This window comes from Diorhabda carinulata, chromosome 5 (genome assembly GCF_026250575.1).
Source record: "Diorhabda carinulata isolate Delta chromosome 5, icDioCari1.1, whole genome shotgun sequence".
Classification (NCBI taxonomy): Eukaryota; Metazoa; Arthropoda; class Insecta; order Coleoptera; family Chrysomelidae; genus Diorhabda; species Diorhabda carinulata.
In genome coordinates, this window is record NC_079464.1 from 23,157,378 (window position 1) to 23,184,627 (window position 27,250).

Consider the following 27,250-nt stretch of genomic DNA (forward strand, 5'->3'; position numbering starts at 1 on the left):
CATTTCTTATGTTTTTGCCGGTCGATGGTATGTCACTCCTGTAAATTCTCAGAATATTTCAACAAAGTAAAGATTTTTGATAGTCAATACTAATCAAAGTATCTATCCTCTCAAAATTAATTCGGTATACGAAAATTTTTAACAAAAAGTGATAATAAATATATTTTCAAGAAACAACATTGCCAAATGACAACTTGTCATTTTGAGGTACTGATGGTTATTAACCGAATGTTGGCGTATTAGTGTTGGTTCGTCCATCCGTCACCGCACCCAGATAGATGCGATGACTGATGCCTTTTGTTACAGGAAGTGATAATTAATATGCATAAAATTTATTGGAACGTATTAACAATTAACTGAGTTATACGTACAAAATCGGAATATAACTGTTACTATGTAATCAGAAAATGTGTTCTTAAATAGTGAACTGTTGTGTACTTAGTTGTTGATAGTTTTAGACATGGATGAAGGAACTTTAAACGATTTATTAGAGTGTTCAGTTTGTTTAGAACGATTAGATACATCTAGTAAAGTGCTTCCTTGCCAGCACACATTTTGCAAGAAATGTTTGGAAGAAATAGTGCAAACACATAAGGAATTGAGATGTCCTGAGTGTCGAGTATTAGTCTTGATTAAAGTGGATGATTTACCCCCTAACGTTCTTTTGATGCGAATACTAGAGGGTATTAAGAATGCTGGGAACCCGTTTCCCAAAAAAATCACCAAGCCTACTAAAACACCAAATCTGCTTTCTGCAGCACAGACAACTCCATTACATACCCCTCATGGAACTCCTGATCATAGATTAAATGCTAATAAGCAACATTCGCATCTGTTACCTCATCAGCCTTATGCTAAAGCAATTTATGACTACATAGCGAAAGAAGCGGGGTAAGTGATTGTTTTTTACATTTTTTGTTAATGTATATGTATAAGGTTTATCTATAATAAAAATTAATATACATAAAAAATTTCATATTCCAAACAATAATAAATCAGATGTGATCCCCTCAAGAGAGCTTGATGACAAGAAACTTATTAAAATATAATTATCAAAAGTTGTCATACATAAAAATCATCCCTCAAAACATTTTTGAAAATTTTCACTTTAAAAAATTTTTTTGCAATAAATTTCGACACATTCCATTTAAAATTTAATTTTAAAAAAGATATTGAAATTTTCAGCGATTATATAGTGAAATATCTATAATTTTACATAAAATCTTTAGCAAATTCCATTTGTTTAGAAGGTAATTGATTGTGGCCAATTGTTCTGAACCTTGCCCAATATTAGCTCAAAGCAAGCTGATTAAAAGTCTCAATAGGCACTAAACCCAACCCACCCAAAAACCAGTGAAGATCTCAAGAGTACCCTAAGAGGTACTGGTTACAGTCTCCTTGGGCTTGAAATCCCAAAACCTCCCAACCCCCTTATAAGTATATTATTGACAATATCTGTTCTACAGTCCTTTTCAGAAAGAGTGGGAAGCAATTCATTTGCTCAAATTTTCGACAATTTTTATAAATCAGTTGAATTTGAAAAATTTTGAATCACTTAGCATGTATTACTTGCGGTAGACAAATGCAGCAACACCAATGGTGACAAAAATATTAAGGAATGGAAAATTGTCCTATTTATAATTAATATTGATAATAGAGATCCTCTTATTGCGAGAACTGCTACTAGATTACGAAACAATTGTAACATATCCATAGTGAATCAAATAAAAGCTTCTCAAGATGATCCTATGGCATTTTGTCAAATGTAAACATCATCTAATATCTGCTTTATATGTGGGCACAATTAAAACATATTAAGATTGAGTATTGAATTCCATGACAAAATATCTATACTTCTGAAAATACAAAAGCATGTATGATACTTCTAGGGTAGTTTTGATAGGGTTGGGGTTTTTAAAGTCAAAATTTTCAAAAACTGTTTTGTGAGATGATTTTTAAATATAACTACTTTTGATAATTATATTTTATTAAGTTTTCTATCATCAAGAGGTAAAAGGGGGACATGATCTGACTCTAACATAAGTTTAATTTTTTCTAAAACTAGAGTTGAGTGAGATTAGTAGAGAATAGAACTGTTTTTTATGATCTATTGTGAGTTGATTAAGGATTAGAGGGTAGGATTATATTGGTAGTACAAATTGTGTGATTAAGAATTGAGATGAACTCTTGAAAGTTAAAATTGCAGTGGAATTAAGGTGAAGTACATTAAATATTATGGAAACAATATTGGTTATAGACATAACTAGAAAATTGGTATTAGGAGTTTGAAATATACATTGAGAATGATATCCATCCACCCACATAAAAACTGTTTTTATTTTCAGAGATCTGAATTTTAAGAGAGGTGATGTTATTATTTTGAAAAAGAGAATTGATAGCAATTGGTATCAAGGAGAATGTGGTGGAAAACAAGGTGTATTTCCGTTAAGTTATGTTCAGGTAAATATTAAATACAGTGAATATAAATGTGAACAACAAATATCTAATATTATTTTGTGTCATTCACAAGAATCTATAAATAATCAATAAATTAGAAAAACATGCTGGTGTAATGTCGAATTACATCAGTAAATTTCTCATTTCTTAGATCTTTTGATATATTATTGCTTTTAAATGTTCTTGATTTTAGGTCTCTTCTATTTTAAAATTATACTTTTTTTTAAATTTTTGGAAGATTGATAAAAAATTGACGTTTCCGACTTAATTTCAGTCTTTATACTGAGTGATACATTTTATCTACTACACCTTCCTTTCCAAAAAACAAAACCATGGCCACTTGTGAAGGGATTTCATGCTATTAATTAATAAACATAAACCACAGAGAGAGGAGAAAAAATAATATATACTTAGGAAAAATTATATTATATTTTATGCTTTTATATAAAAGTAGTGACTATAATAAAATAAAACAAAACTTCATATAATATATTATATATATATAAGAAATAAATATAATTATAACTATGATATACATAAAAATTTTACTCTTTAAAAGTTCGTTTTTAATTGGATATATTAGATCGACTAAAAAGTGTATTCACATTGTAAACAATTATATGTGTTTTTTTGTACTGTAATTTCTCTGCCTTCATCATTTTTTACCTTGCAATTTAGATCATCTACAGAGATGACGGAATATTGACCACTGATCCACAAATAAAGTTTTTAACGACCTTCATTAGTTTAAGAATGAATTATTTTGACTTAAGGCCTATTTGTTTTATAGTCTGTATCTGTTTGTACTGGGCTTGAGTTGTAATAAAAGCAAAATATTGTGTCTATATGTCCTAATTGGTATGTGTATTGTTTACGTACATTCTCATGAATTTTGTTGACAGCACTATTATTCCGTTCACAACCTCCAATATTATGCTGAACGTTAAGTAATTTCGAAAGGATTTTAAACAGTTCATTCTTGTATTCAATACCTAGATTTGTCCGAATTTCTCTTATGTGTCCTTATATGGGGACAAAATTTTTGTAGATAACATGTAAAATGTAACTGCTTTCTTATTTTTTATTGGTGTGCTAATGACTTATTTCATTAACTGACATTGAATTGTTACTGCATAAACGTCACTCTTCTGGTAGGGTGGCCATTTAATATCAAATTAAACGAGTGTATACCAAGTGATATATTTTTTTCTCTACACCGGTTGGAGGATGATAAATAACTGTAACTATTTAAATCATTTAAAATAATGTTATTCATATGATCGTGGGCAGTGAGTAACTATGATTTCTATTTATTCTCATTTTCGCTCTTTTATAGACTTCCACCACTTAATTCTAAATCTCTTATAAATTGTGTTCTAACACAATTTGATTGAAGACTCTTCTTGGATTTAATTGAAGACTCTGCTAAAGAGAACAGAAAAGACTGTATTATTGATAATGGTCAAGGTTAGGTTAGGGTCTTGTATACACTGCGACCCTTTCTTGCTGCCATACTGGAGAACTCAGTGTTTACAGCTAATCCATCAATCCCACTCTTTTTAAAAAGTCTAAAATGTGGGAAAGCTTTAATTGCCAGAGGTCTTCATCTGAGTGCTCTGGAGTTCCTTCTTACATAATCACGTTAAAAATTAAAAGCATAATAAACTTAATTACTATAAAATATTAAAATAAGTTGAATTTAAATCTTACTTACATTATAATGATCCTGGCAACATAAATAATCACATCTCGCAGGATCGTCAAAATGACCAACACTTTCAAACCATTTTTGTTGTATATTCGAATTTCTTGGTATCTTAAAAAAACTTTATCAATGCTTTAGTCGTGGTATTTTTACATCCTGCCACAAAATACGATTCATATACCATTTTTCAGATTTATAAAAGTTTAAGAATAACCCTTATATTAGAATAACTGAGAGAATAACTGTCGTATTTATTTTGTATCATATGTTCAGTGTTTATTTTAAACCTCTGACGTCATGCAATATGGCGGCCTTACTGAAATGTTGAAACTACCTACAAAATTTTTTTTCTTTATAAAATTTGACGAAAGAATTAAAAAAATATATAATAAGAGTTTCATTTAACTATCCAAAACTATTTTAGGGTTCTGGCAAAATCTAGTCTTCAATCTAGTATTCAACGTGTCCCTCTTGAAAAACTTGAAATAAAAAGTATTGAACTTATTTCAAGAAAAACAAAATGAAATACAAAAAATTCTGTTTTATATAAAGTGTTCAATACTCTAGTATTCCATCCAACCATTTTTTACGAGAAGAGGAAGAAATTTATTTCAGAAATTTCCCATTTTTTAATGATGTTTTAGATTATTACTCCAGTACCCAGCCATATACCACAATGTAAGGCACAATATGATTTTCGTATGACAAATGATGAAGAAGAAGGCTGCTTATCATTTAATAAAGGTGACATAATTAATGTTATAAGAAGAGTTGATGAAAATTGGGCCGAAGGAAAGCTAAATGGTAGAATTGGAATTTTTCCTTTAGCTTTTGTTGAACTGAATAATTTGGCAAGATCATTAATGAAACTATCCACAAAGTGAGTTAACTGTTTTTTATGTGACTATTTTTTATATTATCTTTTCATAGCACAAACAAATTTCACTTGAATATTATATAACAAAATCATAAAATAAAAATAATTGACATTTTCTAATTTTTTAACAATGTTTCAATGTTTATTAGTGCTCAACCAGGACCATCTCGTGTTGCACCTCCTACTCCAACTTCCGAAGATACTTCACCACTTATACCAACAGATCACACACACAATGTAATACCTCAACAAATACAACCTCAGCCTCCTATACCTATGGCTCGTGCTCCAGTCTCAAATTTACAACATGCTCCACTTGCTGCTTCCGACTCCAGCTCAACTTTAAGCTCAGGTACATCTGGAGGTACTTCAAATATATCTTCTGCAAATGCTTCATCGGGTAACACTTCAACCAGTTCAAGCAGTCCCTCGTCTCCAGCTTCTCCTCCTCCACCTAAGAACCAGCAAATACTACCACCCAAGAATACAATAAGGTAAATATTTTAGGTATAAATATGATTTAAGGTTAGTCAGCATCCATTAGTGAATCATATAATTAAGTCTCGGTGTAATTATAGGTACTACACTAGTTTTAATATCTGCTAAGAAATCTTGTAAGTAGCGATTAGTGGTTTCAACTCATTCATACTTAATTGATTTATATAAGCATGTAGCATTACTAGATAATTCTTAATGAATCTTTCTTCTTCTACTCTTGAATATAAATCATAAATCTGCAAAACCATAACTAGTTTTTTGGACCTATTGTTCAAACTCAAAGAATTTTGCTGTCGTGTTTTCTGGATTGTTTAGGTATAAGGTTTTATATGTGACATGAGGCAGTTCTTCAAAGACTATTGTACTTGTCTCATGAGTTTATGTAGTCCAATTAGTTGAATTGTCAATTACCTCACCATCTGTTCCGATTACATTATGTACGTCGTAGTTTTAGCATAGTTAATTATGTCTCAATTATGTTCATGGTAGTCCGGTCAATTTAGACATTCGATGTTACATGAATTCCCACCAAGCTGAAAATCAGTAAAAAAAATTTATTAAATTTAATCGTAACTTTCAAATTCTTCTTCTTCATTCTGAGCGGTTCGAAAACGATCATGGAGCAAACGACATAAACTGGCACAAACCACATTGAAAGCTGAAAAACAACATAGAAGGCTCATGCTGTCAGTTTGGTGGAATTATCAAGGTGTTGTGTTTTTTGAGCTGTTTCCAAGGAACGATCACTTCTGATGTTTACTGTCAACAATTGATGAAACTGGATGAAACAATCAAAGAAAAACGGCCAGAATTGTCAAATCGAAAAGGTTTGGTGTTCCACCATGATAATGCAAAGCCTCACACATATTTGGCAACTTGTGGTACTTGTGGCACTTGTGATACAGCCCTGATCTGGCATCATCTGATTACCATTTATTTCGAAGTTTGGAGAATTCTAAGAATGTTCAAACTTTCTCAAATGACGATGAACTTCAATCGCACCTGGTTCAGTTTTTTGCTGATAAGGTCCAGAAATTTAATGAGCGTGGAATCATGAAGCTGAAAGAAAGATGGCAAAAGGTCATTGACCAAAATGGAAAATATATAATTGATGATTTATTTTATACTACAGATATAAGACATTACATGTTCCTTATATTTTAAAGTGAAATTTGCATTTTATAAAATTTATTTGATTTTTATACAGGGCATAGTTGTTTTACATTCTTTGGTTTAAAATTACAATATGAAGAGAATGTTGAATTTCAATTTTAAATCTACTAAATGATACACATTATATCAATACAGCAAAACAAACCTGCAATTCTCTTGGATTTTAACAGGCTAGGCAAACAAGCAGAAAAAGCTAGAATCCAGGATCAATGCTCTAAAAGAGGATAATTACTTTTGAGGTTCAAAATAAACGCAGGCAACTGAATACCGGAAATCAAGACCTATGCCGCGCCTGTTTTAACGTATTCTATTAGAATCCAGAAGTAGACAAAAACAGAGATTAACACAAACAATGATAACACCTGAAGTCATCCACTATAAGAACAACATTACCCAGAAAAGAGAAAGGAAGAAGGTTAATCAACCTTTGTTAACCTACTCTCTCGACAGGTAATGAAAATACGTGAATGGGATGTGATTCTACAGGAAATAGGAAACCTCAGTTCTACATAGTATTAAATACAAGCCGGATAAAAATTACTCATTTCGCCAGAATCGGACTTCAAGTTAATATTAGATACCGAGAAGCTAGATTAATGGTCACATAAGGCGTTGCACGGTAGACATCATCACGACATGAACCAATCATATATTGACAAAGAAGCTTCAAACAGACGGCTTACTAGCGGAAACATCTTCTCGGAGACCGAAGGCCGTATGATAGCTATCAACACTAACAAGAAACATTCAATCAGAAAAATGCAGAAAGTGTCAACAAACGTCAGAGACCATTCAACATATAACATCTGGTTGTAGTGTGTTAGCTGGTATCTATCTGCGCCGGCATAATCAAGTGTGCAACATCATTCAACCAGAAACTGGCCAACAAGTTCGGTCTTCTCAATACCTATACACCATACTACAAGTACCAGCCGCAGAAGGTTTTTGAAAGTCACAATTTCAAACCCTACTACGATAGATCCATTTATCACCCAGGTGACGAATAACAGATCTGACTTCGTGGTGGTTGATAGAAGAATCAATTCAGTCCTTTTCAACAAACACCAGGTGAAACTGGCCAAATACGCGGATCTAGCAATTGAGATTAAACAGATGCTGCACTGTGAAAATGTTAAAATCATCTCAACTGGCGTCGTGCCTACGACCATTCACAATAGCATTGGCAAACTGGGATTAAGAAATAACATCTCCGCTGACATCCAGAAGGCTGTGATAATTAATATTTGCCACACCTTACCAGCTCTAAGCTGAGTAGTGCATAAGTCTTTCATATAATAATAATATAATGACATCTGCCTCTACCCAGAATTTTGATACATGAATTTTAATAAAACATTTTTTGAACAAAATATTATTAAAATCCACTTTACTGGATTTCAACAGTTGTCATATATTCATTTTTCAAGAAAATACACATAAAGGCAAAATAATTCTTGTATATGGATTGAATTAACATATATAATTAAAAACTAAATTAAATCAAGTGAAATTAAACTGAGGAAAAACATTAATTGATTATGAACTAAATGATATACTTTTATTGTAGTAATTTGAATGGTAATACATAATCCACGACTCTTACTTTTCTCAGGTTTTCTCATGCAAATACATCTTGATTCTTAATTAATCAATAGTAGTAATTAAATAATACACAAATAAAATATTTATAGAAATATAATACAAAGGACCGAGCTATAGAAGCTTTTATGTAAAGTAACATAGAAAAACTTCATCTTAAATACTATAATAATTTGATTATAGAATAATGTCATTAAGTTTACCATTTGACATTATCGATTATTATCTGCTTATGAATGTTCTAGTAGACCTGACCTTCTCAACACTGCTAAGTTATCAACTCCACAACGTTCTCCGCAAAATCAGCCTTGTTCGTCTGAACCACATCTCACTACTCACCACCAACATTCGAAAGAAAAACGACATAGTTTCACAAGTATTGCTACTACACATCTTCCAAATACTCTTATGACCAATCAGAACCGATTATCTGCTGAAATTCTGGCTGGAAACGAGAATGGACACTTGACAACGACAAATGAGAGGAGAGCTCGCAATATGCCGGATGTACAATTACCTGCAACTTATGTTGCTTTATATCCTTACAAACCGCAAAAAGCAGATGAATTAGAATTAAAGAAAGGCGGCATTTACATGGTTACTGAAATGTAAGTTTAATTTTTTTATGTATCTTTAATTATTATTAGGTATAATAAAAAAAAGGCCCTCTCCCTAAACTCACCAGAAAGTCAGCTAAGATAACATAGTGATAGAGATTTATAGACCCTAGAGAATTAGAGAATGTAGTTGAGTTTTCAATTCACTCTTGTGTTGTATGAGACTTTATACTTGTAGGCTTGATTCTATGGTATAGAGAGTTTCCAGACAAGCTTTTTGTTTACTTTTAATTGAAATATGATACATAAACATGTTAACTTGATCTATAACGAAAATGCTACGTTAGTTTACGAAGTGTCTCCGCGCACCGTTTGTTAAAAACAAAATAAAATTGTCATCCCTAACATTCAGTACATATATGATATGAACGAGAAGTGTACGTATTTAAATAGTTTTTTTATTAATTTTTTATAAAATTTGGATTACTTTTTGCACTTTTCCAATTTCTAGTAGTGTTTTTATTATTTTCACATAATTATATTACTTTGAAGGTGAGTAAATTTTCTTGTTTTGTGCCATTACTTCCAGTAATCTTGTAGTCAATATAATAAATTTTCATCTGTTCTGTTCTTGAGGTATTATACTAAAGTTAACATCTATTTAAGGACATTTATATTATATATTTCCCAAAACCATTTAGTCAACATCTCGTTTAAATCTAAAATACCGAATGTACCCTAGGAACCAAAATGGCGATATACTTATATAACATGTATGAACAAAGTAAGTACACTAACACGTGAAACAATAATATAATAACTTCTTCAATTTTACTTTCAAAGACATTTCCTAAAATTTCATAGTGAAATTAGAACTAATAAAAAAGTTTAATAGTTCGAGCGCGCACGCATTTTAGTATGTTTTATTTGATTTGTTGTATTTTACCGTAATTTACCAGAAAATTGTGAAAAAATTGAAAAAATGGAGAAAAAGAAACGTTTATTTTGAAAATTTGTTTTAACAGCCGCCATTTTGTTTTTTTTTTCAATTTTTTATTCAAAGGTGGTAAATTTTTTGTTTCATATTTACCAAATTCCAGATTATCTCAGCGTAGAGGGAGACTATCATTTTCGCAGTCCCAACTTTGACGTCCTCTATAAATTGATGTGAAAAAAAAAATTCAAAAAAATTTTTTATAACACTTTATTATCAAAAAATAATGAAAAAAAGTTTTATATGGAATTACAATAAAGAAAACATGAAAAAAAAATATTTAATTATGCGTCATTTTTTACCCTTATAACGGTAATAGTTCCTTAAATAAAATCAAGGAAAATTAGGTTTACACATCATAGAGCATGTAGTATTATCTATACAGTATGATTTTTCACTAGTTGCTTATAGTGTGGTATCTGAAGGTCTTAGAAAACTGGCAATTTAATGGTAGTTTGAGCATAGAGGTTTTGAGTCATGGAGCAATAATTTATGTCTGCACTGACAGAATAAATTGCTAGAAATTCTGTTCCAAGAATTTTTGAATCTTTATAATTGAGTTTATGTTTTTTGATATTTCTTCGGCTCGTTAATACAGTTCTATTTTTTTATCGTATTAATGACCTTTTAGTCTATTTTCTTCATATTGAGATGTCTGCCCTACCTAAGCATCGTCACAATTAGTACAGGGCACTCGATGTATAATATTAACGAACCACGAAATATAAAATAAAACGTAAATTTAATTATTAAAATGGAATCTAATACACGAAAAAAAGAACTTTTAGAAATGATTCACATTCATAAGAACGAAAAAAACTATAAATTATGTAATGATATAAAACACCTAAAGAATTCAAACAAAGAGACAGAGATTTGGCAATAAATTAAGTTCTTGACAGGACAATAATATTAATTTTCGACTTTGTAACTTATTCACCCAGTATGTCGATATGGATTTCTTTTTAAATTACCAATTCGTAAAATGCCGTCCTTTGGAATATTAGTCATAACGATTATTTCTACTAAGTACACAGAAATTTTAATTTGCTTCATAAATGAATATTAGTCACGTGATAAAAGACCTCCGTCGTTTTCACGGCATGCATGGTTGTGTGATAAGATGATAAATCATGAAGCAAATGCTTATGATTTATTAACTTGTTACACTCGTATGAAGTCCTATTGTCAGCATTAATTGCACAATATACTCTGATTGAATTTGTTATAATTCATTCCTCATTAGTATTTTCAGAACTTGACAATAAGTGGATTATGTATGTACAACTGAATCAATTTAATTATTAGACATTTTTAAAATTTTTTCTATATTTTTTAATATTGTTTTTATTTTATTAGATGTCATGATGGATGGTTCAAAGGTACATCAAACAGAACTCAAAAATGTGGTGTATTCCCGGGCAATTATGTAACACCAGCTAGAGGAGTTCCTAATCCGCTTGGTACCAAGGAACATTCTGATTCTAAATTACCCGTAAGTTTTACACGAAGTGGTAAAAATGTGTCCGCTTCAACGCAGCATGTCGTTTCCACTAACCCTCCTGAATTACCGGCTCGAGCGACTAGTCCTTCCAATTCATTTTCTAGCAGTTGGCATGGGGCCCCTCAAGATCCTCAAGCTGTACCATTAGGTAGAAGTAGCAGTGCCATTATGACAGGAGGAAATGCTGTGGCATTGACAAATAAAACGGACAAGGTGGGTGGTTGTTTGATTGTCTTTGGGTTGTTATCCGGCGTTTTCTGTTCCTGGTGGTGGGTAACGAAGATTTTAAATGATGGTATTTATTACCCAAATGATGTATAATTTGTTATTGATAATTTTTGAACTCCTTTCAATTTTTTCATTTTGTTTTTAACCAATATGAGTAAAATTATAAAGTGTATTGTGTATTGACTGAGGTATTTAAACTTAAACATATGTTAACTATTAAAGGTAAATAATGCTCATTGCAAAATTTATTTCCTATATCAGTGAATGAAACTACTCTTCTGGGAGGAAATATTACTACTTCTGAAGACCACTAAAATATTAAAGTACTCTAGATGCATATCTTAATGGTTAAACATCAAAGCTATTTTCATAGGAAGTTAAATAGTATCGAATTTTGTACTAATGATAAAGGAGGAACAAGTAAATATCTTATATTTTGTTTTTCTTTCCGTATTCAAGAAAAATCAACACATTTTGCTTTTTTCGATTATTAATAATATCTAATAATATAATAATCATGGCTTAACACCTCTAATAGGGTTGCGCTGTAAAAATGCTGTCTATATCCTGTTATTAAGGTGAATCAGACCTCATAATCTATGTTTACACTTTTTCGCTTATTTCCCGCCAGAAATTGTTATTTCCTGGTTTCTGCTGGTAAGCCTTTGGCAATATAGGGCTGGTTTGGGGCGTGATGATGCTTTTCATAACCATTGTTCCAGCTTTCCAGTGTCTTATCCGCCTTGGATTGGATATAATCCAATAACAATAATGTAGTGCTGAGGTTTTTGATTTCATGTAAAAGAACTCACCTAGTCTCTACTTGTTGAAACTGTAGGTTGACAAGATCAATTAAGCCGCTTCCCTCTTTTCGGGGTAATGTACTTCTTATAGTGGATGATTTCATGTTATTGTTTTTTGTCATCATTGTTCTTGTTACCCTCTGAATACCTTCCAGTTCTGTTTTCATCCATTTCAGGATTCCAAAAGAGTACGATAAAACAGAAGTGGCATAGATTTTAATTGCCTGCATTTATTTCAGACTTTATAATTGATTTTACTCTTTTAGTGTATTGTACTGGTTTGTAGCTTTTGCCTTCTTGTAGTTCAGTAAACCTGCTGAAATCCCAAGTATTTTTAGGTTTTCCCTTTTCCATTATTATTATTACTTATTATTATTTAAAAGAACAATTTCAGAAATTATCTAAGGAACGGAATTGTGTACGGAAAAGCGGATAAAAAGCAACCAATCAAAACTAAAAGGACGTTACCTAGCTCGAGAAAAAAAATTAAGAAAATTGATAAACATCTAATTTATTCTTGTTCCATATTGTTCTATCGAATACTATTGTAAAACAAATTAACGAAATAATTAGGACATATATCCTAACGTCATGAATATAACATTGATTAAAAATTTGAAGTTTTTAAAAAATTCGGTGCGTCAACTTTCCTCCTCCATTCATAGCAAGCGATAATTTAGATAATTGGTTTCCAAAATTTTTTATTTCAAAAACCACATTGAAAATATTGCAGCTACATAATTATTCCAACTGAAAAGGTGTGTGTAAATTAAAACTTAAAAGTATTTCTGATGTTTTGTTATAAGGAATGAAGTATTTTGATATTTTAAAAAAATTCGGTTTTTTAGTGAGGATTTTGTTGTTGGGGCTGATTTCTAATATCCTGTTGTGGATTCCAGTGATGAATGTTAGCATGAAATATATTCACTACATTCCCCCTGCAAAAATTATTGTATAATTTGTTATTTGGCTAAAACTCTTTTTATACTAGATAAATTTTGTTGGCTCAAAATAAAAATATATAAATACTTTTTGCCGCTGTGCAAAAGATATAAATTTGCTACAATTCAAGAATGGTTTATACTGAAATAGTTGTGTCCAAGTACGTGACTCAGTATTACAGCTTAATTGAAACTTTTAAAAACGAACCATATACCAAAATCGTCTATATCTAGAGCATTAAGAAAAGATATGACTTACATTTATATTTTTGACCTATTAAAACCACAAGTTTTAGGTTTGGCTCCCTTTTTGTGAGAAATTTTTTTCTTTGTGCATTATCATGAGACCATATATCTCAAGAATCGTCCAAAATTACCTCAAAGAGGACAAAATCCAAGCAATGCTGTGGCCAGCTAATAGCCCTGATCTCCATCTACTAGAGCTACTAAAATATAACTATTAATATAATTATATATCATATAATTAAAAATAAAATAATATACGGGAAGTATATTTTAGATCCTTGAAATAAGGAATGCTTTTGCCCAAATAATATTTAAAGCGTGCCCATATGCTAGAGTAGAAAATAGCAATTAAAAATTGACCCTTTCACTGTTTTCTGTTTCAAATTTTTTTTTCAGTATATACTCTGTTCAATCTCTGCATTTCCTACAATGATAGTAGAAAATAGACTACATAAATTTAATATTTTCTGTGTAAATTCATTATATTTTTTAAGACTGAAACATCAAAATTATATTGTAATGTTTTATTATTTATTTATTTATTTATATGATTTCTATTCGTGGGGTTAATTAATAAATACTGTCTCTTACGTTCTTAATGTATTTAAATATTATACACTACACTTAACTAACTTATAATAATTCACTTAACTAACTCAATTCAATAATTTATTTAAATTCTTTGATTACTTTGGTAAATCGTTCTGTTCACTACGACTATTTATTAGAACCGAACTAAATTGCGCTACACGAACCACTCATATATCCCAAAAGAATTCCAAAAGTTTTTCTGGAATTATTCGAAAGAAACAATGTAAATAAACCGCCCGATATAATTAAAAGTTATATAAAAAGTAAACATCAAAGGTCGCCGAGTTTTAGAATTCCGGTAAATCCAGACAGGACCAGACCCATTTTAAGTACGTTAAATCATTACATTGTACACTTTATTGAGAGACTAATGGAGTTATCTGCCTAAAAATGTGGAAATGAATTTTGAATAATTAACAAAAACATTCAAAGTATGATCTTCATTGTAAATTGGGTAAGAAATAAGGATAATGTGCATCCTTTGTATTGGTATATGTGTATATTATGTTTCTAGAGGATGTTTGCTGGAATAGTATAAAAAGAAATAAACAGAAGACTACAAGTAAACTGGAAATATTTTTGTGTGATTATTGTTTTCAAATTAACCTCAGCTTTTTATATCCAAATAAATTGCTTGTTTTAAGTTTTTGTTAGTGGTTATTTTTAAATACTAAATTTGATGGCTTTCCTATTTATGTTATCTAATTATAATTTAAAAGCAAAAAACTTCGAATATTGCACATATTGTTAAATTATATGTATATCTAAACAGTCGGATCAGTTAATGACATATTTTCATTACCATGCATGGTAATGTGAATTATTTCAAGTAAAGAAGCTAAATACGAATTGCAAATCATTCATCTGATTTCATTAATCAATGTCATCACCAAAATTGAGCGATATATCATTGCGAAAGATCTTGAAAAACAGTAGCTGTCTCTTTGTGAAAAATAAAGTAAAAATAATTTGAAATTATAGTAAGAGCGGGTTTATCACAAAAAAGTGAGAACTCTATATATTATTTATCAAAAGACTTAACACTTTTATTTAATAATTTTATGTAATCACCGATTTATCATTTTTACATACATAATTTTGGACCAAATTGTATATGAACTTACCACTACTGTTTTTTCAAATGTAAGAGGTGTTCCACCCTAATGTGAAAAGTCCACACTTGACTTATTTTCTAACTGGATTTACTAATTAGGAGCAAAGTAAAATCAATTACCAGACCAGTACAATAACATCATTTAACAGTGGATAATATAATTTAAAAATAAAACTGATTGAGGAGTGAAATAAATTATGAAATAAAGTTCATTGGGATAGGAAAAGTTCATTTAAATATTTTCACATCACCATGTTATAAAAGAATGAAATTCTGAAACCGCATAAAATTGGATATAACTTCGCTTTTTATATTATAAATCACCTTGTTTATTAGATTTTTTTTATCCAGCACATTACAAAGGATCATATCGTCTCTTAAGTTCTAACACCGCGTGAGTCAAAAATGACAACTTTTTAGGATAACAAAAAAAAACTGTGCTTTGTTTATACTGTATATAGCGATCATAATACGAAAAGAAAATTTATTCGTTTTGAAAATTTATAAACATATATCAATTTCAAGATTTTTGTGTCGATTCTCTATCGAATGACATTCAAAAATTAAAAAAGCATGTGTTGGACTTACGCAGTGTCGAAACTTGAGCGCGAAATTTCAAATAGCAGCTAGGTTTAATAAAAGGGCATGTTTGGAATGGCATTTGAATATATACAGGCTTTGCCAAATTTTTTCAATTACAGACTGTATCAAAAATTTGATATCGTGATATTAAAAACTGATTAATAACATTATTCACTACCGGAAAAGGATATGTCATAAAGATACTGCAATATTAATATATGTTTTTCTATTATACATGTTTAAATAAACGCATTGTTACATGTAAACAAAAAATTTGGCACATCCTGCATGAAATTGAATAATAAACTACATATCAAGTTTTTTAAAATGCCTCAATTAGTCTAAGGAACATCGAAAAGAGAAAGGGACTGTTGGCTTAATGAAACGATTAGCCAGTATGAAAAGGTCCAAATCACCCCCACCGTCTACGTATTCAATGGATAATCCAGTTTTTGAGGACGCTAGTGCTAAAACTTCAACCACGCCTGTTCACGTCAGGTAGGGATTTCTAGCACGCATTATTTTCTGGGCTTCATCGCATGCTATTTGGCTGTTTGGTCTAGCTGTACTATTTGGTCTTTTGGGTATTGGGTGTATTAATTATAATACAAATTTCGCCAATTTGGATCGCTAGCTTAAGTTATGAAATCGTAGAAATTGGTTTGTAACTGAACAAGATAGTTCAAAATCATCCATTTTAGAATCTTACTAGGTGTAACCCAATTGTGTGTTATGAAACAGTAGGTCTTTTGACATCAACACTATATCAAATTTTTCACTATATTATACAATTGTAGTATTTTAAGAATCCATTTGATTTTTTCATATGTTATCATTTTTCATAGATCATCTAATACATCAAAAACAATTCTATAATACTAAATTATTTTTTCAAATTTATATATAGAATAAAAGACATAAGAGATTTAATGAAGTAGTATTGTAGTAGTAGTATTGATTCAACAATTTATCAAAATAAAACCAACATAGGCAATATTTGTTCTCAATTTCTTAAAAATAGGTGAACTTCCGTGATTTTCTTTTTTTGATTAAATATTTATGATAAAACTATGTATTGGGATGAAGTCTTTGCCAGCTATATTATGAGAGTTTCATAGTGGGATTGTGGCAAAATTAAACACCAACGTGTACTAACTCTAATGTATTTCCAGCTTTCGAATACTTATGTATTCATCATATGGGACTGAAATTATGGTCAAGTACAATATAAAGATATATATACAATATATATATATATATATATATATATATATATATATATATATATATATATATACGAAAACGCACATAATCTAACTTGAAAAGATTGGGGTTGCATAAATTTGGAAAATGAGAACTATTAAACTATAAATTCAAGCTATCGGGAAGTGTATATATATTTTAAAATCAAATCTAATTTTTACGATTTCAAAATTACTTAGTAAGTGCATGTTGTATTCTAAATGAAGTGCCAAATATTTAATATAAATGAACAAATATAATTTTGCATGTCTGTACACTTATTGCGAGCTTGAGGAATCAGTATAATATGTAATAATATTAAATGTATGAATATTTGCTGTCACAAAGATTTTTCGATTGAATTCTTTATTATTTGACGATTCCTCAAAAATTTATTATAGAAAAATTGTACAAACTGTATGCAGATTTTAACTTTTGGCGCTATGCTGATATTGATATCTAGCCTAGACCAGTTCCACGCATAAACAAAATATTGTGTTACCATAGCAACGAATAATAACCTACCCAGAGTTACGCAATAAATTAAAAGAAAAAAAATGTCCACCAAAATTGTGAAAAGCGAAAAATTGGAGTATCGAGCCATCATCAAGTACCTGTCTTTAAAAGTGTTATGAGGAACGCGTTCATCATATAGTTCACGTCAATTTGGACATGAGAAAAATTGTTGCAAAATGGATCCCAAATGTTTGAATGTTGACCAAAAGCGTGCAAGGGTAGAAGCATTGCGTTCGATCTGTACTCGATTTGAAAACGATGTAGACTTCTTAAACAGAATTGTTACTATGGATGAAACTTGGGTACATTTGTACTAATCAAAAATAAAGCAACAATCGATGGAATAGCGACACTCTGGTTCTCTTAAGACCTAAGAAGTTTCGTGTCCAAAAATTTGCTGGACTGCTGAAAACTGAAGAAACTATTCAACACGCGAAAAAATTGAGAATTCATTTATATGTATATATTTAGTAGAGTTAAAATCGAAATTTAACAGTCTCGTCATATTAAAATTTCAAACCTAACAATGTAAACCAAATATCAAATAGATTTTATAAAACGCCAATTTCTCTGAACTATAAGGAAAATGCCAGGTATTATATTGGGTTGACGACAAAGTAATTCCAGTTGTGAAGTATAAAATAAAACACTTTTTTTTAACAAAGAATAGTTGTTAATCAATTATATATTTTCCAATTTGCTTAATGACCTTTTGCCATCTTTCTTTCAGCTTCATGATTCCGAGCTCATAAAAATTCTGGTCCTTATCAGCAAAAAACTGAACCAAGTGCGATTGAAGGTCATTGGGAAATTTTAACCATTCAAAGAATTCTGCAAACTTCGAAATAATTGGTAATCAATTGGTGCCAGATCAGGGCTGTATGGGGGGGTGTGGAATCACTCCCCAGTCAAGCTCCAATAGTTTCCAAAGATGTGTGAGGCCTTCCATTATCATGGTGGTACACTAAACCTTTCCGATTTGACAATTCTGGTGGTTTTTCTTTGATTGCTTCATCCAGTTTCATTAATTATTGACAGTGAACACCTTTGTAATCCTATCTCAGCTTTCGATGTGGTTTGTGCTGGTTCATCGTGTTTGCTCCATGATCGTTACTGTACAGGAACTCTTTTTTATCACCAGTGTTGATTTTTCTCAAGAAAAGATTGGTTTCATTTCGTTTAAGGTGCATATCGCAAATGTTGATTCTTTGTGTTTAATGAATTTCTGTCAATTCGTAAGGAACCTAATTATTAAGCTTCTTTACTATCCCAAGATATTTTAAGTGTTTTTCAATTGTTGTGTGTGATACATGTAGCCTCTTTGCAACCTCTTGGTCAGTTATATGACGATCCTTTTCAATTATGACTTTGATTTGGTCATCATCAACATCAGCAGGCCGATCAAAATGGAATTTTTTATACCAATTACGACACGCTCTCTCTGTTAAGCAATCAGCATCATAAACTTCACATGTCTCTTTGTAAGACGCAACAGCTTTACAGAAATTAAAAAGAAATATATGCCTAAAATTCTCGTTTCTGCACTACATATAAAACTAACCTACAACTAATAGCTTTAATCACATCCTACTTGCTTCTAAAGTTACGTCAATGTGACCAGTATCACGTGAAAAACGGAAAAGTACAGCACTAACATAAGTTATTCAAAAAATGAAGCAACGCTCTCTATCAGTAAAAAGCGAAAATACTTAGTTGCCAACCTTATAATATAATAGTGCGTTTCTGCACAACGCCCTCCATATAAATAGCCATAAATTTACGACTTTTGAGTCTTATAGAATTTTATATAGGTTTCTGTAGTAAGCGCACCTACTTGAAAGATTTTGAAAGATACTATACCAACTTGATCACTAGAGACTGTAATATATAATCTGCTCAATCGGAGAAGCCGGTGAAAATGAAGCTGAATCAATCTTAAGGTAAATTTATTCAAGTAGAAGTAACAATTGAATACGAAGCTGCAATTTTGAGGTTTTAATTTTTAGAGTATTATGATCTAAAAGAAGATTAACCGAAAAGTAGTATTTGTGGAAACTAATTTCCTTCTAACTTTGTGTTAGTACTTCAAACACTGATCATCAAATGTTTCAATTCTGACGCTATTTCTACAAAATCATTAGCAGCAGGCTAATTTTGTTAAAGAAACTTCATTTATAAAAATTGAGAAAACAGGATATTGACAAAGTGAATAGGTGCAAAAGACGTTGATTTACTGAATTAATAACTATTTTCTATACTAAAAGTTGAGATCATTTTATAACATTTTTCCTAAATAGTTTGGTCTAGGGTTCTTGAACTTAATGTAATAAAACTTGAAAATAAATAACTAACAATATATTTCGTACAGAATAACAGACTACATCTTCTGTCTCTTATAATGTTTATTTTTACGTAGCTGCATGTCTAACAAATTAATTACCAAAAAGCTACTTTCAAGTATTTACTTCAGGTCGGGATCGTGTCCGAGTCAACTGCTTCAGATCCAACCAAGTGACCATCACCGTATGTTTGGATCTACCTCCCAACGTCACAAACATAAAGAGCGCCCTTCCATACTTACGCACAGTCCCAGGTGTGTTTGCACGTTTTCCTTCACTAAATATATATCTATAATAAGGATGTTAGTTTATTAAAGTATTAAGACCGAATAATTAGATATATTTTATTGATACAGTGATAATATGGATTCATATTTATGTATGTCACGTTTGTAATAACTTTGAGAAAAAAAACTAACAATTAATCAGCTGTGATGATAATAACTTTGTTCGCGGGTCAAATTTCGAATAAGTTTTAGAACCAATCGCATGCGCACTTACAAAATTGTCGTTTGAGGCATCGATCTGCAAACGACAATTTTGAAAGTGCGTATGTGATCGGTCCTTAAACTGATTCTGAATTTCCAATCGCGAACAAAGATAATGTAACCTAACTGATAGGGAACATATGGCACTGAAAGAATTTTAACGGTTGAAAATTATGGTTTGGTCCGGTCAAAATAAAAAAGTCAAGTCGATAAATATAGAGAAAGTGTAATTTTGTTTCAATTGCTATATCTTTCTAGTGTATTGTAACTATTGTATCCAAGAAACATCCTTATTTCCCGAATCCATTCAGTAAATGCATGCTGTTTTGTGTATTATCATTACTACTACCAGTGAGATGCTACTGTGTAGCTTTCTAATGACATTACTTAGCTTAAATAATATGAATTAAAAAAGTCTTTGTTGTGCAAACGGAACATTTATATGCCACTCGTTTTAGATTATAACCCAGTCGAATAAGTTATAAGAAAAAAAGGTTGATTCGGTAAACTAAGAGTACATGAAGATATACCGATTAATGGAAACATTACAAGAAAGAAAAACTATAAACCTCAATATTTTAACATGTATCCGTTTTATCGATGGAGTCTCTTTCATGCGACTTGAATTCACATAATGTATGATAATTAATAATTTTATTACATATTAATAACTTTATCATTTATTCATAACAGCATCAACTGATACTCCATAATATTCCAAACAAAATATTTCGAAAATGGTAAATGAGTTGGCTTGAAATTTTTATAAATAAATCCAACATAAACATATCCGTATACAATTTAATAACAATTCTGCCAGTAGCTTAGGCAAAATTAGAAATGTGTATAATTTTTTTCTTCAGCGATCTTGTTGAATCAAGATATACCCCAGTTGTTGGAGGCAATTTTTCTCGATAAAAAAAGGTCCTTCACACTTTTTTTTGTAAAAGTATTTCTCAGAAAAAATTCGTAAATATATAAAGTCTTTTTTTCTAATGCCATCAAGCTTATAAATACCTTCTATAGACGCCAAAATTCTCAAATTTCATTGATCATCAAAGAATTGGAAATTTTGGAAAAATTTCGAAATTTCCCGAAAATTTTTAAATAATTTTTTTTGAATGATTTGTAGGCAATATGGAAAATATAGAAAAATTTATTTAATTTCTTATTTCTTAGACCTTTTGATATATTAATGCTTCTAAATGTTCTTGATTTTAAGTCTCTTCTGTTTTAAAATTTTTTTAATAATTTTTGAGAGATCTAAAATCAAGAGCATTAATATAGAAAAATCTACATCAATCAATGTCGATATCGGAATCTGATATTTCACTCTCAGATTCATCATCACTTTACTCATTTGAGAGTTGGGTAAAATTTTTACAATTAGCAGCTGCCACGTCGGCAGCCCGTCACCAGCGAATTCTATACATTTGGGCTCATTATATTTTGTACCTGTACGATACTTACATTCTATTCCCTGACCCTCTTATATGTTATGCAGACTCGAATTTTATAATAGAGTGATGATAGAGATCGAGCCTCACAACGAGAAAAACTGATATTTCCTTGATGTATTCAAAAAATTATTTGTACTGACAAATTTCTCGTACCCAGTGATCTTACACTTATATATTCTTAAAGTGTATCATTTTCTCAACATTTAAAAAAAATTATTCAAATTGATCAAGTTTAAGCAAAGTTATAGATACTTATATATTTTAGTAAAAATTTGAGAAATCGAAACACTGGTTGTGTTATTAAACGAAGTGAGATTAATTCTAGAATTAATTTTAAAAATATAATTCTATAATAGAAGAGACCTATGTATGTATGTATGGATTTGGGGTCTCGTACACCCTTCGACTCAAAGGATCTATTGTGTCCCTCTTTCTTGCTGTGATACTGGAGAACACAGTGTTTACAGCTAAACCATCAATCCCACTCTTTTTAGTCTAGAATGTGGGATGGATTTAAATGCCAGAGATCTTCATCTTCTATTTCATAGACACCCAGGTGTAGTGTTTTGGACCTCCTTAGTGTTTCACACATTGAGAGAATGTGGATACAGGTTTCGTCTTCTGTGCTACAAAACCTGCATTATCTACTATGTCTAGCGTTTTAAGATTTTTGTTGAGGCGACAGTGCCCCGATAGAACTCCTGTTATTATTCGCAGATTGTTCTTACTTAGGTTGATACATTCAACAGATCTATTCTAGTTTCATATAAGAGTCTTCACCAGTCTCAGCCCTTGTAGGTTACCCAATAATTGGTTTTTTATCCTATCTACCTTCTTTTCTAGTACTTCTTCCATTGTTCTGTAGCTAATACCACAGAAGGGTTCGGGTCCCACGAAGGCCTTGTCTGCTCCCGCTTTAGCAGATATTTCATTTCCCTTCGCTCCGATGTGTCCCGGAATCTATGTAGGGTAATTTTATTTTTCTTGCCCTGCTCGTTTAATTTTTCTAGGCAATCCCAAACGAGTTGGATTTTATGATATTGGAGCTTAGAGCTGTAATGTCTGCTTAATTATCGGATAGAATGATGATCTGTTTGCGATAGTTCCTCTCTAGATTGAACCGAACACATTTTTCAATTGTATAAATTTCTGCTTGAAAAACGCTTGGTGCTCTGCCCAGACTTTCAAAGTGGTTCTGGGCCCGTACACTCCTATTCCAGTTCTTTCTGCTGTTTTTGATCCATCCGTATACCATTTAATGGCATTTCTGTTCATTTCTTGTATGGTGTTTTGATCCCACTTGCTTTTACAATTTATTATTGAGGTGAAGTTTTTCTTGAAGCTAAACTTTTTCGATGTAACGTCCTGAGACATGTCCCAAGGTTGGTCATTATTTAGGAACGGGTTTTCTTTGATGATTCCGTCTCTGAACATTCTAAGTGATGTTTTCCTTGCTACGCTTCCCAGTGGAGAGGTGGAAGATTTAGACTCGCTTCTAGTGCAGCTATTGGGCAAGATTTCATGGCCCCAGTTGCACATAAACAAGCCAGTCTTTGTAACATTTAAGAGATTGTTCTTCCTAGTATCCCGATTAGCTCTAGTACTCCAAACCAATGCTCCATATGTGATGATTGGTGTCACAATTGCCATTTACATCCACCGCAGGATCTTTGGGTTACAAATCCAATTCCTCCCTGCAAAGTTTCTGCATACCATTAGGGCTGTTGTGGCTTTGGTGAATATTAAAATTAATTAACGTGGTGCGTATCTCTAAAATTACAACTTGCATGCAATAAAAATGAAACCAAACCAATAACGTTCCAAGTTTGAGATTTTGTATTAAGCAATCAGCTGAGCTACATTTGTACATGATTTGTATTGCTCCACGCAAAATGTAAAACATATATTAAATAAGAAATTCCAGAACTTATCTTAAAATCTATTATTTATCATAAAATTTATTAATTGAAATTGTAGAAATAAAACTCACTTTAAATTAGGAGATAAAATATATACATAATTTTATGGCTGTCCTAGAGACATCTGTATCAAGTGTATAGCATAATCAGAAATAGAAGTTCTTCAGGAAACTACCATAAGAAAACAACAAAACATAGCCCATTCTTCTCTATTATTTATTATTATATAGACTACTTAACTGCTGTAACAAAAAAGAAGTGAACAATGTGACACATATTCTTTTTTTAATCATATAAAACTGAATTTGATAATCAAGATTGAGAAAAAATTAGAATTGGAAGAATTCAATTGATGTAACATTATATAAAATCAAAAATAATATAAAAAAATGGTGTGCTAAACTAACTTCAAGTTATTCAAACTTCAATTCATTTCATTATATCTCAAAAAGATCCACAATTATTAGTTTGGCTGATAGATCTATCCAACTATCAAAAACGGAATTTATATAAACAGCTATTGAAAAAGCAGAAACTTTAAATCAAAACTTATCAAGTATCAAAATAGAAAATATCTTGATATCAAAATCAAAATAACGAATTATTATAATAAATTTGGAATTAGAAGTCATAAATGACAAAAAAATATATTATCAACCTATTTCAGTAGTCTAAAATCTAAAACACCAAAAAATAAACATAGCAATATTATTTATGTTCCTTGTAATAATTGTGATGCTGTTTATATAGAACAAACATGTCAATATTCAGAAAATAGATTGAGTAGTCATCAGCACCATAAAAAATAAAACTGAATCAACAAACAATGAAATAGCAAAAAACATACATTTGATTTTAAAAATTGGAAACAATCCTTAAAACAGAGTCAAATAAGAATAGAATGAAAAAAACAAACAAATCTAGCAATGATAATCAAGTATTTATCAATTTGAATAAAATATACAATTCTATTTCATAGAAATTCAGTGCAACTATTAATAATTCTAATTGATAATTCTTTTTCATATACTAAAATTTGGATATTCTTATGCTAGCTTATCTATCAATTAATATATCAGAATTGTCAATGCCAGGTCATATTTTGCTAATGACTAAAATCAAGATTATGTATTCAAAAGAGTATTATGTGGTTACTAATTATGTGATGACAAGTACCACTGATATATTGTTTAAAGTATTTATATTCTGAAATTTGCAATGTTTGATTAAACACAAATCAATAAAAAAAATAGTAACTCAATTTTTAATTATAAGTATTTTGTCTTGCTCATTAAGACGCTTTCAATAAATGGCTTATGAAATAAAGTTCTAAGATGTTGCTTTTAATATATGAATTGTAACGAAGCCTTTGCCAGCTATATTGCTACATTATGAGCGGTTTGTTATTGGGAATGTGGCAATGAAACACCAAAGTGGACACTACTAACTTTAATATATTTTCCGAGCTTTCGAATACTTATGTATTCATCGTTTCATTCAAATTTAAATTCATAGGTTTTAAAATTCAACATTCAAATTGACGTTGATAGAAATATTGATTAATGGAAATATTTCAATTATTAATTATTTCCCAGACGATGAATACATAAGTATTCGGAAGCACGGAAAATGTATTAAAGTTAGCCCATTTTGATGTTTCATTGCCACGTTCCCAATAAGAAACCGAAATTACAGATTATATTATTCAGTTTTTATTCACATTATCAGTTTTTAATTCATATTTATGTTGCAAACAGTATCACTCCTCGAAACAACGAAAACCCGGCAGGAAGTTCTGGTTCAAGTCCGGACGTTCAACGCCATAGAAAATCCAATTCTTTAGATGGTGGTAACAAGACAAAAACTACAGTCCAAACTGTAAGAGAACGTTTCAGATGCATCGCTCCATATCCACCTAATAGTGACTATGAACTGGAATTGCAAGTGAATGACATCATTTATGTACACAAGAAACGTGAAGACGGATGGTATAAGGGCACACAACAGAGAACTGGAAAGACTGGATTATTTCCTGCTAGTTTTGTAGAAAGTTATTAGTAATTGTGATTTTTGGGTATGTGAAGTAGTAGCTTCAAAGTTACTATTGCGGTGTATACGTTCTTGTAAAAGAAGCACATTACTTTGAGTAATGTTTTTCTATAACAGAATTTTGCGCACTTTCCTTATAAAAAATTACAACTAAATTTGAGTTTTATATCAGATATGGAATGTGCTTCTTTAATGGTTTCCACTCATTATATTTTCAACTATTTTACCTAGTCAGTTGATCAATTTTAAAAAGTGTTGATTTATTAAACGATCAAATTAATATACACTAATAAATATTTGAATATATCTTACAATAATTACAAACTAATTTATTATTTATATTAATGTTTAAACTGTTAATCCAGTGCTTTTGTTTATACATACATGTGATGTATGGATATTTGGAGATATTTTTGATGCACTATATTTACTGTGATATAAAATTTGAATTTCAAGATATAAACTGGGATATTTTCAAATGAGAGAATTCGTATATTTTTCGATTTTGTATAGTGAAATATTATATAGAGAAATTGGTATTATAAATGGAGAAGGTGGGTAAAGATCATGTTGCTTATACCGTTCATTAATTCATATAACTTTCCAACCGCCTTCCTCTGCAATACTTTGAATGTATTTACAAGAGAATGTTGATGATTTATAAAATTACTAGACAGTTGGGTTAATTAAAATTCTAAAAATAGTTAACAGGTATATATAATATATATATTTTTCTTACATGTTTGTGTATTTAGCGTTTGAGTTTTCATTATTCAATGTAGATTAACGATGAAAAATAATTTTTATACAACAAAAAATTCTAATTTAAAATAGAATTTGACGGCTTATCGTCGTCTGTCAGTTTTTGTACTGTAGAAAGATTTTGCTTTCAAATATTTACCAATGGTTATTTGTTTAATGTTATTATATGTTATAGTGTCAAAATTCTTGAATTATCATTATTTACAGACAATCAAAAATATCTTCAATGTCCAAAATATATGGCAGGGGTGGTCTACTTGATTAGACCCAAGATCTACTGTTAACTAATGAAACCCTGTGTGTCTACCGATTACAAATTTCTTGAAATCTTTAAAGAAATTGTTTTGTACACAATTATGTAGTATTTTCTATTTTAATTAAAGGGAAAACATGAAACTGGAAATTATTATTCGTAGCTACTTATTTATTCTAACTGCATCTGAGCATCTTCCGCTAGATTAGCAAAATAAGGTTTGAGGATGGAATTTGCCAACATTAAAAAATCCAATGTATGACCGTCGGTCAAGCGAGAACGGTGTTTATTTTTTGTTTGTTTGAACTAGGAAAATGCTGACTCACATAAATATGTTAAACCCCAACACGATC

At 30.6% G+C, this 27,250-nt stretch overlaps 1 protein-coding gene across 4 annotated transcripts; it reads left to right on the top strand.

Moving 5' to 3' along the window:
- The first annotated feature begins 23 nt into the window (after positions 1–23).
- LOC130893606 (E3 ubiquitin-protein ligase SH3RF1) lies at positions 24–27,047 on the top strand. 4 transcript variants are annotated; one of them, XM_057799836.1, is made up of 9 exons: positions 25–891; positions 2,346–2,460; positions 4,807–5,042; positions 5,189–5,533; positions 8,558–8,917; positions 11,220–11,577; positions 16,210–16,367; positions 20,098–20,220; positions 25,591–27,047. In XM_057799836.1, the coding sequence occupies exons 1-9, from the start codon at positions 461–463 to the stop codon at positions 25,889–25,891; spliced, it is 2,427 nt and encodes an 808-aa protein (XP_057655819.1). In that variant the 5' UTR covers positions 25–460; the 3' UTR covers positions 25,892–27,047. The 4 variants fall into 4 exon arrangements, with proteins under 4 accessions (XP_057655821.1, XP_057655819.1, XP_057655820.1 ...); XM_057799835.1 differs by having other exon boundaries at positions 26–891; positions 8,555–8,917; XM_057799838.1 differs by lacking the exon at positions 20,098–20,220 and having other exon boundaries at positions 24–891.
- Positions 27,048–27,250: the final 203 nt, after the last annotated feature.

Excerpts from the sequence above, each read along its gene's own strand:
- LOC130893606 (XM_057799835.1), top strand. The coding sequence starts at position 461 with ATGGATGAAGGAACTTTAAACGATTTATTAGAGTGTTCAGTTTGTTTA. Across the intron at positions 11,578-16,209 it reads TGACAAATAAAACGGACAAG|TCTAAGGAACATCGAAAAGA; the intron begins GTGGGTGGTTGT and ends TGCCTCAATTAG. Across the intron at positions 20,221-25,590 it reads ATACTTACGCACAGTCCCAG|TATCACTCCTCGAAACAACG; the intron begins GTGTGTTTGCAC and ends TGTTGCAAACAG.